The 16,011-nt window shown below is 30.9% G+C and overlaps 1 protein-coding gene across 1 annotated transcript in view; it reads right to left on the reverse strand.

Moving 5' to 3' along the window:
- Positions 1 to 16,011, reverse strand: part of LOC106105938 — a 32,279-nt gene that overhangs the window by 1,891 nt on the left and 14,377 nt on the right. The window contains exon 2 of the mRNA XM_013286435.1: positions 5 to 110. Coding sequence (XP_013141889.1) covers positions 5 to 110 — 106 coding nt within the window. The remainder of the gene's footprint in view (positions 1 to 4; positions 111 to 16,011) is intronic.

The raw sequence follows: 16,011 nt of genomic DNA on the forward strand, positions 1-16,011 counted from the left end.
CGGCCCACGCAGCGGCGCCCGGGCCCCCGTGCGCAGAGTGCTCGCCGAACAGCGCGGGCGCCAACAGACACGTCGTCAATAGATTCGTCGCCAATAGATTTATTACAAACCTGAAACAACATGAAATAAAATGTCAATTAAAATGTCACATAAGAATTCATAACTATTATTCGCATACATCAATATCAAATGTATTGAATCATCAAGGTTGTAGTATTTCGTAGAATTCCTACGTTATGGTTATCACTCTTCATAAACTGGTGCAATAAAGTTTACTGTAAACGAAAGATTGTGACCTTAGTGTGAGATCTGAGTTACTTATAATAAAGTTCCGGTGTTACGGCATTAGATTTGACGGTTGTATTGCAAAGCGCGATGTGGTTGATATCAACCTTAGAATCCAGCTACATGTGTCAGTAAGGTTTGTTTATAAACAACAGCGACCCCGGGCCGAGTGGTATAACCAATGGAAATAGAATCCGTGAAAGCGTAAACAAGGCTCACACGACGCATTATAAATGTACTCTTATACAAATGAACTGAATATTAACTGAAGTACTTGTTAAATTGTAAACATTAATTTTCTTCTTATTTATGCTCACTGTTCTATTTAAAAATATTTTTTTTACTCTGTAATTACTAAGCGAGATTTTTTTTAATTTAGTTTTTGAGGTTATGTCCCCTTTTCCATTGTTTATTTAAAGGGTTTTTACGTACGCTATTGTGCCAGATGTATTGTGTTTCGCAAATCATATTAGACTATTTAATATGCTTCACGTAACTATTAGATGTGAGCGATAAGATACAACATTTAAATGTACAAGGACTTTCGCAAACCTAAGTAACATGGCAATCTCGTTGTAATACTTTTTGTTGTCATAGATTTTATAATATTTTGTTACTCACAGATAAATAACCTTTCTAACGGTGAAAGAATTTTCAAAATCGGACCCGTAGTTTCTATTCATTACAATTACAAAGTTTTCCTCTTTATAATATTAGTACAGATGTTTCATTTTCTTTCATATAATATCGATTTTTATATATACTTTATCTTACTTCCCCGAGTGCTAAAAAATATTAAATCATTCTTCCACGAAACTTTAATATCATTAGTAATTGCTGTTGCCTTTCTAAATCAAAATACTACAAGGTCAAATATGAATGTTTTTCTCTTCCGCCATTTTGAATTACATTTAATTCTTTCAGTACAGATCATAAAGGTAATTCGTTTTAGCATTTTAGATGTTATAATAAATGTATGATTTTAGTCTGACCTGTAATAAATCAATGTAATTTTTAAAATTACCTTCGTAAATGAACAATTTTTTTTCCTTTCTTTCGAAAATTACCGACAAATATGGATAATACAGATTTTGTAAATACGCAAATACATTGCAAATATCAATAGCAGTAATATTTTTTACCCATTAAATGTATTTATTTCGTTTCAAGGGAAGGTTGCGGAAAGAATTTTCCAGGCAAATAATCTTAACCTCAAAAGTGTAGATTGACAAATAACTCATTAAAATAGAGACCAAATAAAAATGTGTATATAAGATATTTTTATAGTTTTAAAACGGAAATATTACGATTACATGTTATTTGTTTTTTTTAAAGATTCAGTTTATAATCTGTGGTCAAGATCAAAGTTCTATATTTGAAAATGGAATTCGTTTTATTTAGGGCAGATTGTAATAACATATAGTTAACTATCTATCGTAGAATATTAGAAATATATGTTTGCATTTAAAAATGTAAATTAGAATAAATTATAACTTATGAGTGCTAGTAACGTTGTAAATAAAAATTTAATTTACAACTGATATTATTTTACTAATTAATAAAAATATTTCTCAATAAAAATAAAATTCGTGTTGTTTTATTTAAAATATCAATACAGTATAAATAAAATAATAAAACCAGGAATTAATTTCAATTAGAATGACTAAATCCGCACCAGTTTTTAGACAGTTTACATGACTCTTATGAAAAATTATGATTAAAAAAAATATCAGAGGGAAGAGCGTTTTCTCGTGGCTTTTTTTATTAAATATGCATCAAGGAGAACACTTAGCAACCGACATGGACATCCAGATGGTTCTGTCTGCATATGCAATATTGCCCTTGTCTCAACCTTCATGGAGACTTTATTTGAAAATCAAATGCTTTCATTATAAGGAATTTATGCATGTTACTAACGATATATAGGTAAAGCGGAATCGTTCTCTATATTATATTATTCATACAATTGTTATGGATGCAATATGTATGCATTTTTCCCCCTCATGGCTGCAGAAGATGCTAAACGGACCTTGAGATAACAAACGTAGGATGTAAAGTTTGTTATTGATTGTAACTAACTAAATATTTTTTATATTAAAGATGCTTTATAGACTTCTCAATATTTAAACTACGTATCAAATTTGAAACTTCAGGTATTTAAGGGTTTACTTCGGGGTCCCTAGGACTGACTGATTTGGTAAGATTTATTTATTTCTACAGGGGTTTATGATTTGGTAAGATAAGATGTCATTTATTACATGATGCCGGTGTGTCATGAGTCTATAAGTGTTAATAAACTATGGATTATTTGCTATGATATTATAGTAATATCAATATTTATGTTAACCTATAATATTATTGTTAACTACATTTAAACATAACTAGTAAGTATATTGAATCATAATTTATCGATTATATTCACAATAGCTTATTCGTGTATCCAATCTTTAAAATCGTTGCCCTAAATACTAAAGCTAAAACATCTTGATACATTGTTACAATAATATTTAAGAAAGTATCAAAACATATCGCGATTTTTTCAAGTAAAAATGTTTTTATGCGCCGATCGTGTAAGTCATAAAATTTAAATTTTACAACGCAAAATATAAACATCTCTATCAAAGTTTTTGACATACTCTCTGGATATTACCATGGTCAGCGGATATTTATTACCGTAATAAATGACGTCATCACACGTTCCGTTTTTTTTAATAGTCATAATATTTTTTTACACAAGCGAAGGTCTTACGTGCAAACGGAATTGAATTCTTCCGCAGAAAAATCACTATTCCGATATCAATAGTGACAAATTTACTATTCATTTATGATTATCGTTTTGTTTTATTATTCGCAAAAATTTTAGACACTTCGTAGTTTTTTAATATTATTTTATTTATTGATTATAAAACGTCAGATAAGTTTTTAACTATGACTTGATTGTGAAATCAATGAATCCCCATTTAAGTCAATTAAATATGAAATAAATAACTTGAAAATATCATTCATCGGCCATGGACGCGTTTGACATAATGACGACGCTATTAAAAATACCCATTGTCCCAACTTAACGGTGGCATAATGATAACAATTGCTGCATACCATTTACGGTATGATCTATTTTTGATCTGTCCAATTATCATTCATATCTTAAGTCAAGGTTAAACTGTAGGCGTCTTTACAAGGGCTCAACTAACAAATGTATTTTAAATTATTTATATCAGAAATTAGTAATACCCACGTTGTCCTTATGGGATAATTCGGGCACAAATATATCTCCTGGACGTCGATAAATAAATTCATAAATAATTTTCGCATATATAACATTAGTAAGAAAACTTCAGAACCTCACTCAGTCACAAGGTGCAAAAATAGTGTTGGCCTTTACCGACACTAACAAAAACCGATCGATCCATCTCAGTTATCGATACCCAGTAAGACCATTACATTTAACCACATGCATTCAACATCTGCTAAAGCAGGTGTGAAATAGCGTGCGAATTTTGTCATTTTATTACTCCCTGCTGTAAACAAGTTCATTGAATCGTGTTTTGACAAATGTGAAGATTAGACCATTTGTCAATTTGACAGATGGTTTATAAGTAAAAAAATTGTGCAAGATTTTTTTTCACGTTCTCACATATTTTTAATAATGGTATATTTCATGTTACTTTATTGTAGCAAAATAATTTATGATATCGGCCTTGTAGTTTCGGAATCTTTACAATTCAAACAATCAAATATTTCCTTTTCGAGGAAAACTTTGTTTGATTGTAGTGAATAGGGTTAAAAACTACTAGGCCGATTTTGAAAATTCTTTCACCGTTTCAAAGGTAATTTATCTGTGAGTAACATAGGCTATCCTTTATATTATTTTTTAATTTAACGCGGACGTAATCGCGGGCAAAAGCTAGTCTTTTATAATTTTATACGTTGTTACATATTTAAATATCGTTTTAGTAATCGGCCGTTGTAGCTTAGCTATTTAGTTTGAGGTAAAATATCAAAATATTTTCCTTAATTTTAGTTTTGCTTACGATCTTAGATGTTTCTCGTATCTTTTTCTGAGAAGTGTTTGTATGAAGATCGCACGCAATAGTAGGTGTGAACGTAATGTTTTGGGAATTCCCCACTATCTATAATCTGCGGTTAATAAGATTTTAATCTTGCGTTTATCAGTTTTCCTTTTACGTGAATGATGATAAATAATTTATCATTGATTGATTTTGTAGATAATAATCTATATCTACACAATTATTAATTTCAAAAGTTTAAAGCCCTTAATGTTAGATATTACCTTTCAGATAAAAAAAGAATTATCAAAATGGGTCCACTAGCGGCGGAGTTATGCCGTAACACATAAAAAATAATAATAAAAAAAAACATACACACGAATTGAGTACCTCCTTTTTTTGGGAAGTCGGTCAAAAAGAACCTCAGTAAATACAGTGCAATATAGAAAACTGCATACACATATGCGAAGAAATTCAAACATATTTAAAATTAACTCGTACTGGAACAGCGCAGTAGACTTCTATACCCCATAGTAGATTCTTGACCTATGACCTGACATTTCATATATGCATTTTAGTGTAATTTAGAGATGCTTTCAAGTATTTTTTAATGCAGCGGCAAACTAAATCTTATGAGAAAATACGCGTTTCGCTCTGAATAACGTTTGAAATCAGAACAGAATTGCTTAACACACGCACATTGTGTTTACGTGAGATTCAACAATTTTCCCAAGACATTTCCGTTAACAGTTTACAAGTATATTACAGTTATTATAGTCTGTCAAAGTTATCTGGCCTGGCAAATGCTTTGTCATAGCGTTTAGTTTCTTTACGTGATTCAAACTAACGTAGGCAGTTAAAATTAACATTGCTACGTAAAATAAAAATAACGTAAGAACCCAAACGGATGTATCCCTTAGTAGCTTATTTGTGTAAAAATTGAGATGTTGGTTATGGCAACTCAATATTATTAAATATCATTAATAGATATCAAAATGGACAAGGACAGAGTTATACAATTTGTTTTAATATGAAAGGGATGCGAAATTTTTGAGGTTTTCCTCAAACGTAATCTCCTACGCACATAAACATGTTTTATTTCATCTTTTGAAATTTAAATGAAAAAAATATGTATCATGAATAAATATGACATTTATTTGATGAAAATCGCGTTAGTTTCAATAGGACGCTTTTTCACATTTCTACGAAACGTAAGGAAACGATTTGTGGTTAGGGTTGTCACTTTATATTCTACGATTCATTTCACTATGTTAAATAAATTAATTAATTTATACACCCGTAAAATAAACGTCCCCGAAAAGTTTCCAACAAAATCAAGGTGTTAACACTGATTGTTAAATTCAAATGGTTTTAAAAAAAAATTAAATGCGTTACAAAAACTTTAACAATGTTTGTCATTTTAAATCTAACGCTTCCTTGCTTGCAGAGTCTGAGGTTACATTTCCTTATTAAATGCCATTTAAAGTTTTTTCTTAGTGTTATGTAAAGTTTTTATTAACACAGTTCTTGCCACTAGTATTTTTGCAACATCTTGTGCAGCATTCACTGGACTTTGTATTAAAGTGAATTTCAACCGCTCAAGAAATACATTCCTGAAAAACGTTAACCTTCCTAATGCTAAAATTGTTGACAATTTTGTATTAAAGAATACGCGTCATTTTGAACTCACCTTAGAACTTTACTACATACTGTACGTATAATGCATATCGTTGTCCCTTTTCATTCTCGTAAACAAAACAGAGACAATGTGATACAAATGTCATTGCAGTCGAAACCAATAAGGTATAGTCAAACTACGACATCTAACCCTGTAAGAGACACTTGAATTAGTTGATTGTCTGATATCTAAAACTAGCTGTTCCCGAGTGGCTTCATCCGAATGGAATTATAAAAATTTTATTTTACTGTTTACCTTTCCCCAATTTTTTATAGCAATGTCAAAAGTACCGTTACCATAATAACCTCACTTCCTTCATATTGGCAGCTTGTAGGTTATGGTCCCTTTCCCACAAGAAGGTTTTCTCCAATATAATTACCTCTAAATTTAATAGCGTGGAAATATATAGCCTAAAGCGTGTCGTAAGTGTAGGGATTTTTATTAAAGTATGAATTATTCAAAAATATACAATATACAACATAAAAGGAGAGGGCGCAGGTGAGCTATCGATATTTAGTTTGACTTATCCTCACCGGGTCGCATAACTTGTCGATCTATACACTTAATTTGGTATAATGTAACATTTCTAGCTCATTCAAATACGAGGTTATTCCATTGACAGAGGCCACCAGATTTTTATGGCACGTAATATCCATTGTCGTCATACCACCCACGGGTTAACGTATACTGGTTTAGAACGCCGTTAAATTTTTTTTAGGTTATAAAATGAATTTATTGTTTTCACATGATCGATATGATCTGTTACCACAGCAAATACGTGTACCAAAAGATATAGTTATCCCTCTCTTTTTATCTGAATAAAAGAGAGAAAACAATAGATTTTTGTTCATTGTAAGTGAAAAGAGGTTAGAATTAAAAGAGTGTTGAAATAACATCTAATGTTATAGTAATAATTTTGAAATAAAAAAGACCATGACTCCGAAATTGTGAATGATTTAACAGCTATTTTGAGGTTATTAATGAAGGTTACTTTTAATCTACTCTCATTTTTATAACGAAACGAATCATTGTTGTAATTAATTTAATTGTTTTCTACCAACAAACTTAATCAAAAATACCTTTACAATAAACCTGTTTTGTGAAGAACATTTTTCTAGTAATTCGATTAATTCGATCAGAAAAACTAAACAAGATTTTTATTAATATGTTGCAGAGCTAAAACATCTGTTTTAAAAACATTGCTATCTCTTTTCATACTAAAGAAACGTGGGAGATGTCAATATTTTGTTGCATAACAAATTTACATAACACTAATTATTATGTAGTTCTAAAATCATACTTTACCTTGTTGATAATCAAATGGCAAACTTGTATTCATCGGAACGTGTAAAAAATTGGCTTAATTAAGTTAATATCAGCGAATTGTAAACAGAATAATTATAGTACATTGTTGGTAAAACCGGTTACTTTTCGTAATTAAAGCGTTTTCAATTTATTATCTGTTACATGAAATTCCTTATTTTTAACTGATATTACTTTGCTCAGTTCATCGTTTTGAATGAATCGAATTAAATAACAATTAGCTTTCACCCACGACTCCGTCTGTGTAATTAAAAAAAATCGAAAGTGTGCCTATGTGTTCTTCCAGACTATACTCTATATCTATACCAAATTTCATCGAAATCCGTTCAGCCGTTTAAGCTACAAACACTAACAAACATCCATCCATCTAAACTTTCACATTTATAATATTAGTATGAAGTATGATTTGACTATATTGTTCAACAATGGTCAACTTGCAGGACCAAGAGGTCAATGACATCAGGTGGACGGATTTACTTTTATTGAAGTGAATATAACAGTGGAGCGAGGATAAAGAAAACGGACAACTTAACAAGGGCTTTCACCTTTTTACCAGCTGGTTCCCAACTGATGTTTATAACAACCCGTTGCTAAATATAAATGTAAAGGCATTCTTGAGTTTTTATGTTACATTTTTACTCATGTAACTTTTACGAAACCTTGCTTTAGATATTGTAAGTTAATTCAAACTTAACTGTAAATATTTGAAATATTAACGATAAATAAAAAAACATCTTTTCTCACAACAGGTAATTAAAAAACAGGAATAGATTAGCTATTTGTAACATATGTTTTTAGTGTAAAATATAAAAATATTTAATTGAGATGTTTAAATAATCTCTATTTTTTCGTACTACGTTACTATTATCATTTCGATCTTTTGTATGGTTTATTTTATATATCTAGTAACATTGTATTTAACGCTAGTGACTAGTGTTTGTATGCTTGTCGGGTATGAAAAGGTCTTTGTTTGAGTTACGGCCGAGTGCGTTTTATTTCGCACTGACCACAAACGAAGGCCGCTCGAATACAGATTTGGTTTCGTACTAAGTTACAATACTAAATTTTAAGGAAGACCGAAGAGTTTTACTATAGTACTATTTTTTGCCTATTTTAAATAAGTGTTTCTTAGTGACAAAACAATGCAAAGAATAATATTTAAGTGAATAAGGCGGGAATTTATTTTTTCTTGCAAAAAATTCTGTACTCATTTTGACGAGTATCATACGATACATTTTCAATTTCCGAGTGTCTTTTCAATTGTTTTATTAAAAAATAGTGTTATTAAATCAAAGCGGAAGGGTCGAGTTGAAAATTTCCTCACTGATATAAAACTGCAGATGTTTAAGCAAACCATTGCAAAACAACCGTCCTCGTACGAAAGTCCATTGTTCCACATCCAAGCAATGACAATCAACATGGCCGACGTAGAAAAAACAAGAGAATATGAACACAAACATGTTTGAATTCGTGAAATTAGACTCTCGTAACCCTTTTGTTAACACATATTGCTGTCTTTATTTTGTCAAAGAAAAAATAAGGGATGTCGATATCTATCAATACAAGTATCGCGACAGTGGGATTTTACGTTAACATTGATTCAAAATACGAAAGAATCATGACAAATCAAAATCTATTAGGCCTTTTGTACACAAGGCGATGTAACTTTTCAAAACCAACGATTTTAATCGCTAAAGGACTTACGCGATACAATATCATAGATATACACATGCATTCTAGACGTTTAGTTATACTTGTAATCTTCAAAGTCTGTCTTAAGCTAAGTTGCTTCGATTCAAACGCTTCGCGATGGTAGCTACAAAAGTATTAGTCTCGAAGATTCACGTTGAGTAATGGGATTAAAGTGTTGACTTCAAAATCATGTACAAAATATAAATTACTTCGTTATTTATTCAATTGGTTTTAATAGTTTGAAATAAAAATTTATGTAAATTAAATACAATGAATACCATCTGTATCATATACCAACATCGTGTTAAAATCAAGGTGAAATAATATCAAATTGTTGTTAATGCTTATTTTAATATTATAATACTAGTCTGATTAACATATTTGTTGGTTCAACACCATTATACGGTATTTCCCATACCTGACAAAATTCCTTTTATCATACTAATATTATAAATGCGAAAGTTTAGATGAATGTTTGTTAGAGTTTGTAGCCTAGACAGCTGAATGGATTTCGACGAAATTTGGTATAGATGTAAAGGATAGCGTGGAAGAACACATAGGCTACTGACTTGTTTCTTTTTATTCCACGCGGACGGAGTCGCGGGCGAAAACTTGTTATTCTTATAATAAGGAATAATAGTACATATTTAATAACAATTTTAATTTTAGTTTTTAATTAATAAACTCTAAGACTGGAGTATCTATTTTTAAATTCAATTAACTCACTAACTAACCTTTCCTAATACCTCAGTAATAAAAAGGTCAATGCAACTATAACAATATCGTTTAAAGACCGTACACTCACTTGCAAATATTTCCTCCTTCACTAAGTAATACATCCTAAATGACGTCCGGAAACTGTTTGTACAGTCGCCTCCGCTGGCGATATTCAATTTATAAAAAAAGTCCTTGAAGCAAACTAAACTATATAACTATGGTGTGACGACCTATGGTGATGCTAAACTATAAATAGTTGTCACCAGTGTCATATCACCCCATCAAGAGACTCACAGCCTAACATAAGTTACAGGCGACTAGCCTAGTTAACCACGCTAACATTGCGAATTGGTAATTAATTTTACGATGGCACACCCTACACAGCTAGGTGGCTACAGTTTTTTTTGTCTAATAAGAAACTGTAGGTTAACTACACTGATGAATACGTTGTTACAATTGTCGCTTTAAAAATAGCACACCGCAAACAAGCCTGACTGTACACTCCCCAACCCAGATGCGTTAACCTTCACCTGAAAAGTGGGTCGCCGTATCATGACCTAATTTCGCTTAAGTGTAATTGCCTAGATAATTGTGTAATGGTGATTTATGATATTCATTTTTTGGCCATTACGATCTATTACAAGATCGTAATTAATCCTGACATCGTATTTTTTTAAGATATTCGTATTATATACTATTACTAACATTATTATCTAACGTTTTAAATTCTTTAATTGCCACAGCTAATGGAATATATATATTTATGTGCAAAATGTTCTTCATGTATTCCAATAAAAGTATAAATAAATGTAATTTATGGCTTAAATTATTTGTATTGACCTATTTCGTCTGAAGTCGCTAATTTATTCTCTTTTATGCATGCCCTACTTTGACGGTATTAAATAGTTTCTTTCTCGCTGTCTTCTAAGAAAGTTGCTTTTAAAAATTCCCTCCTGTCCAATTCCATCTGACAGCTCGTGTCACAAGATTCATGTTGTCGTTTTAATTTGTTCGCGAATAATAAATTCAAATAAGAATATTTTCGGCCAGCATTCATCATGTGTAAAGAGTTTACAAGCGAAATAAATAATTAGTTGTACGTTGCCAAATGTCTTCCTACTTAATGTGTTGAAAAACCGCGAAATTTGTTTAACATTTTCTGATTTATATGTTTTTAAATGTACAGATGGAAATGAAATATTATTCGCGTGTGAAAAAATCTCTAGACATCGATACATTTTTAATGACATAATATAGTAACAGATTATATTTAAAATATTTTCGTAATTCAATTAAATATGTTGAAATTAATTTCTAGATTTACACAAGTTATATCAAATCGCATAATACATCTTCCGCACTTTTTAACTAATTAATATGTAATTCTAATTTAGTTACCTTCTAAATTCTTCGTGTTCTTTCAAGATTTATTTTTAGCTTCGTATTTGTGTCACATCGTAGCTTGTAGTGTAAAAATATACAATTGACAATTAAAATTAGACCATTTATGAATCGAATTCACGAAGTCTAGTGCTAATTAGTAATATCTCACAAGTAACATAAATGCTAATGGTTTGGATCGATTGATGTTTGTCTATGAAACTCCATAACGAATTAAATAATCTGAATAGAACTTGAAACAAGCGTACACTTTAAGCAGATATAGGCTTGAAGTTGATATATATTTTTACTTTTAATTACTGAGAATTAAAAACAAAGTTAACAAATAAATTAAAACTATAAATAAATACTTATTTTAAAATCGTTTATCAAGTGTAATGTAGCAATTCGTCCGCTCCCTTTCAGAATGCAGGTCGTAACACTAATGTTCTAGCATCTAAATAGGTCAATGGAAGCACTAAATGCATTAGCATCAAGGCGAAACCTAGATTTCACCTGGCGTTATACGAAAGCCCCCGACTCAGTATTATAAATTTTTTAATAAATATTCTTAGATGATACTAAAAATACAGTTTACAGGTATAACTGCAAACATTGTTGTCCATATTTGACCGACTTCCAAAAGAAGGAGGAACTCAATTCGTCTGTACGTTTTTTTTTATTGTACACGAAAGCCTAAGTTTACCCAATTGTCTCTCTTATTGCGTCTTTTAAGTATAAATATGTGATATCAATTTGTACTAATATGTACTTACAAATAGCCTATGTATTCTTCCACACTATCCCCTACATGTATTCCAAATTTCATTGAAAATCCCTTCAGTTGTTTAGGTTATAAACGCTAACAAGCATCCATTCATTTACACTTTCGCATTTATAATATAACTAAGATAAAGTACAGGAAAGATCTTGAAAAAATACAAGGAATACTTTACAATACCATCAGAAAAAAATGAAAAATTAATTCAAAAAGCACGTGTTTCATCAAGGAAAAACAGAATCATCGAACATAATTATCAAATGCCTTCAAATAATGATTTAATGATTAAGGTATTTTCAAAGAGATCTTAATATAATTACGTTTTAATATTATTTGTGCTGCCATCTACAAACTGCGTAGAAACAAAACGACATCCGTTTCTCAGTCATTTTTTAATATGTAATTCCTGTAAGAGAAAACAATAGATAATGCAGAAATTAAGTAATTAGGTAATTCTTTGCAGTCATAATACGAGTATTATGACGTTGTTTACGTGTCAATTTTATTGTAATTATGACGTGATTGTAACGATTGCTGAACTATTAAAAGAAGGGTTGTCAACTTGAACTATGGCAACAAAAACCAACGAAATGTCAACTCTTGACACCACACTTGCTGTAAATAAAAAACGACCAATGACTTGACTCTTCTTACTATCTTATTATCTTAAATTGTAAGTTTAGATGGATGGATGGATGTATTTTAGAGTTTGTAGCCTAAACAACGGATTTCGTTGAAATTTGGCATAGATATAGACGATAGTCTGGAAGAATATACATAGCCTACTCAGTTTTGTTCTTTTCAATCCCACGCGAAGGGAGTCGCGGGCGAAAGCTAGTTAATCTATATAGGGAAAGGTTTATTAACACTCTGTCTTGAAGACATGGACGTCAAACCTATAGTCAATTTATTTACCACGTAAAGAAAGTATTCGGGTAAACCCGAAATGTTGGCAGCCCTGGAACGGTCAAAACGCAACTTTGCGCCTGACTAAAGGTTGCGTCTTAATCAGTCTGCGTTCATTCTAAGCTAATGTTGGTCATATCAGTTCCTTAATTACTAGAAACATTACATTTAAAATCGACAAAATCATTAAACATAAACAAGTAATACTTGTTACATTAAATTAAAATACCACAGACTATCAATAAAAATACTTTTGATGTATTAAGACCCAAATTAATTAGAAGTTAGCTTTTTATCGCATGACCTATTTCCACAATATCATAGAAACTAAATCAAGTTTATTTACTGACATTTATTCTAAAAATAATAGTCTGTCAATTAAATTAATTCCTATGTTAAATTGTTCATTAATGTTTTTAATAAGTCTTACTTGATACAATACTTTTTAGAATTTTTAATGGTGTTCAATTACAAATCACATATAATTTATCTGAAGAAATATTTAAACATTGAACTGCAGTTATCAATGAAGGTAATGAAGTGAGGTTAGATAAATTAAACGGACAGTAAACAGGAATTGTAACACAAATATATTATATTCTGCGTTAATTGATATCCAATAATCACTTTTATTAATACACCTTAAGTAGTCCCTAGGAGGGTTGGGCGTTAGTGCCGAAGGTTCCGGTGTGTTCCTTGGAGATCCCGAAACCTTCGTCAATGTCACTAGAGGATGGCCACCGAGGAGGTTTTAGTAGGTGAATTCCTTCATAACCTTGCCTTCCCCCCAGAAGGGTATCTTTTGAAGATTCCCCCCCCCCCCGACACAAAAAAAGGAGGGTTCGGCGTCAGGCAGGCGGCCGACTTGTAAAAAATTAAAAGCCAAAACATTACAGTATGTGCTGTAGCGTTGTGAGGTTGATTATAATTTTATCACCTTATTTTTACATAAAATTAATTAGTAACTACAGTATTTATTTTAACCTGTTTAGTTACATTTGTAATATGAAATTAAAAATACTACATTGTAAGTAACACGATGCAGTAAAAAGAAAGTCATTAAAACCATCTAAAACAATGTAGCGGGAATAAAAAAATAATTTCGTGACTTCACGTAATATTTAATATGTGAAACAATGTCAGAATTCTAGCCAATCGTATTCTAGATGACTTAACAATAACAAAGTAAACGCGGGAAAAGACAATTGCGTAACAAAACTTGTATAATCTGTCTCAACCAAGGAAACATTTCACAATTAATTTAGAATTGACTTGAGTAGACTATTATGAAAACAAAGACATTAAAAACTAAAAAAAAAAATTACAAAATATTTTATTAAAAGTACAATGAACCTCAGGTGGAATGAAAACTTCTTTGAATTTTAAAAACTAAAACGGCCATACCTTTGCAATCAACAATAAAGTCTAGAAAAGTAAGACAAACGTATTTGTGATAGCAAATATATCCATGTTAAAACGTTTAAGTCATTCAGCAATTGGCAAATACTATGTTGTAAGTTGGCAATGTGTCCCTACCTTTATTTCCAGACGATCATTCTCCATTCCAAACAAACAGATATCGATCGCTTTAAACCCATAATAAATTGACCAGCGAACGAATCGTCGACATCTTTCTAGATATCGATTTTATTTATAAAGGGAAATAGAATTTGAATTAATGTAATACGTAAGACTAGTGAAAACTTAGTCTAAGTGGAATCTTTAAACGTTAATATGAACAATGTATCAAATCGAATATCAAATGATTTAACTCTTTTTCTAACCGATGATTGCCATCTGCATGCACGAAAACACATAACTCATTGTCACGTTCCAAAGCCGAGCGTGCAAGCGAGAGCGCGGAACAACCGATAAAGAGGCACGATTGGTTCAAGCATTCGGTTTCACGTATTAGGTAAAATTGTCCGTAACCCATCTTTTACAAGTGATTTTTTACTTCACTGAAATGTTCATTGTCCTGTTAAAATTATTATCTCTATTTTCCAAATGTTTTAACATTGTAAATTCACCATAAAGTAATCCAAAACTATTAACATCAAGTAGGTATAATAATGCAAAGAGTTACCTTTTGCAATCCACGATGACTTGGAACTTAATGCCACGATTTGTTTTGAAACTAGACAAATGAGAGTACATTTATAATTTTGTAACAATCGAAGCGTGATAATGCTATAAAATAGACAATGACACAAATCTTCCTTCTATGTTATATTCAAATCTTTGTCCCTTAATAGGACTAGAATTCAAATGATTACGTGACATTTATAAATGTATAATTCATGCCTTATTATTCTTTTCGTTAAGTCTACAATATATAATTATTGTGCGACAAAATGCGAAAATAAAAGTTGTTAAATCTGCCTAAACCAGTAGTATTGACAGACAAGAAAACGACTACATTCCGGCAAAGATTCTGGGACATTTTCTGACAGATAGGGGGCGCTAACTATTGTAAATTAGTTTACCTAAGTAATTCAGATAAGTACACACTCTATCTTTCACTATATTTCAAGCAAATCGAAAAATGTATAAACGAAAATAAAAACTCGATTCCACAGATAAAAAATCTAAATTTCAAAATATTTCCACAGACAACACAAACAAGTGATAATGATACAATTAACTTGCAAAACTAATTCCATGGATCAGTGAGTAAGAAAATTAGTCACCGTACATAAATAGTGTTTCTTAATATTTAGCTGTAACACCGAATATCGTTAGAGATAATATGTTAATCTTTTTATTGTCAGTAACATAAGATTATGAGTGGATTCTTACGAAATTTGTCATAGTCTGTCTAACTTCAAGGGAAACAGAAATTTAAAAAAAAACTTTTTTCATACTCTTCACATCGCTTCCTCATTTCTAAGGATCACGATATCTTATTGACCATCTTTCGTAGGATGTTCCTGTATTCTGTACGGTTCTGAGCGATGTAGATGGCATTATGCAAAGAGGTATTCAGCGCTAAATTAAATCTTACTAATATTGTAAATTTGAAAGTATAATGGATGGATGTTTGTTAGAGTTTGTAGGCTAAAGGACTGAACGGATCTCGATAAAATTTGGTATAGTCGTAGAGGAAGAATACAGAGACTACTCGATTTCGTTTATTTCCTCGTAGACGGAGTCGCGGGCGAAAGCTAGTTAAATTATATTAATGTAATACTGTGTAACGAATTAATTTTTAAGGTAAATAAAACCTTTATAGTCTGTTG

This window comes from Papilio polytes, unplaced genomic scaffold, assembly GCF_000836215.1.
Source record: "Papilio polytes unplaced genomic scaffold, Ppol_1.0 DF824269.1, whole genome shotgun sequence".
Taxonomy (NCBI): Eukaryota; Metazoa; Arthropoda; class Insecta; order Lepidoptera; family Papilionidae; genus Papilio; species Papilio polytes.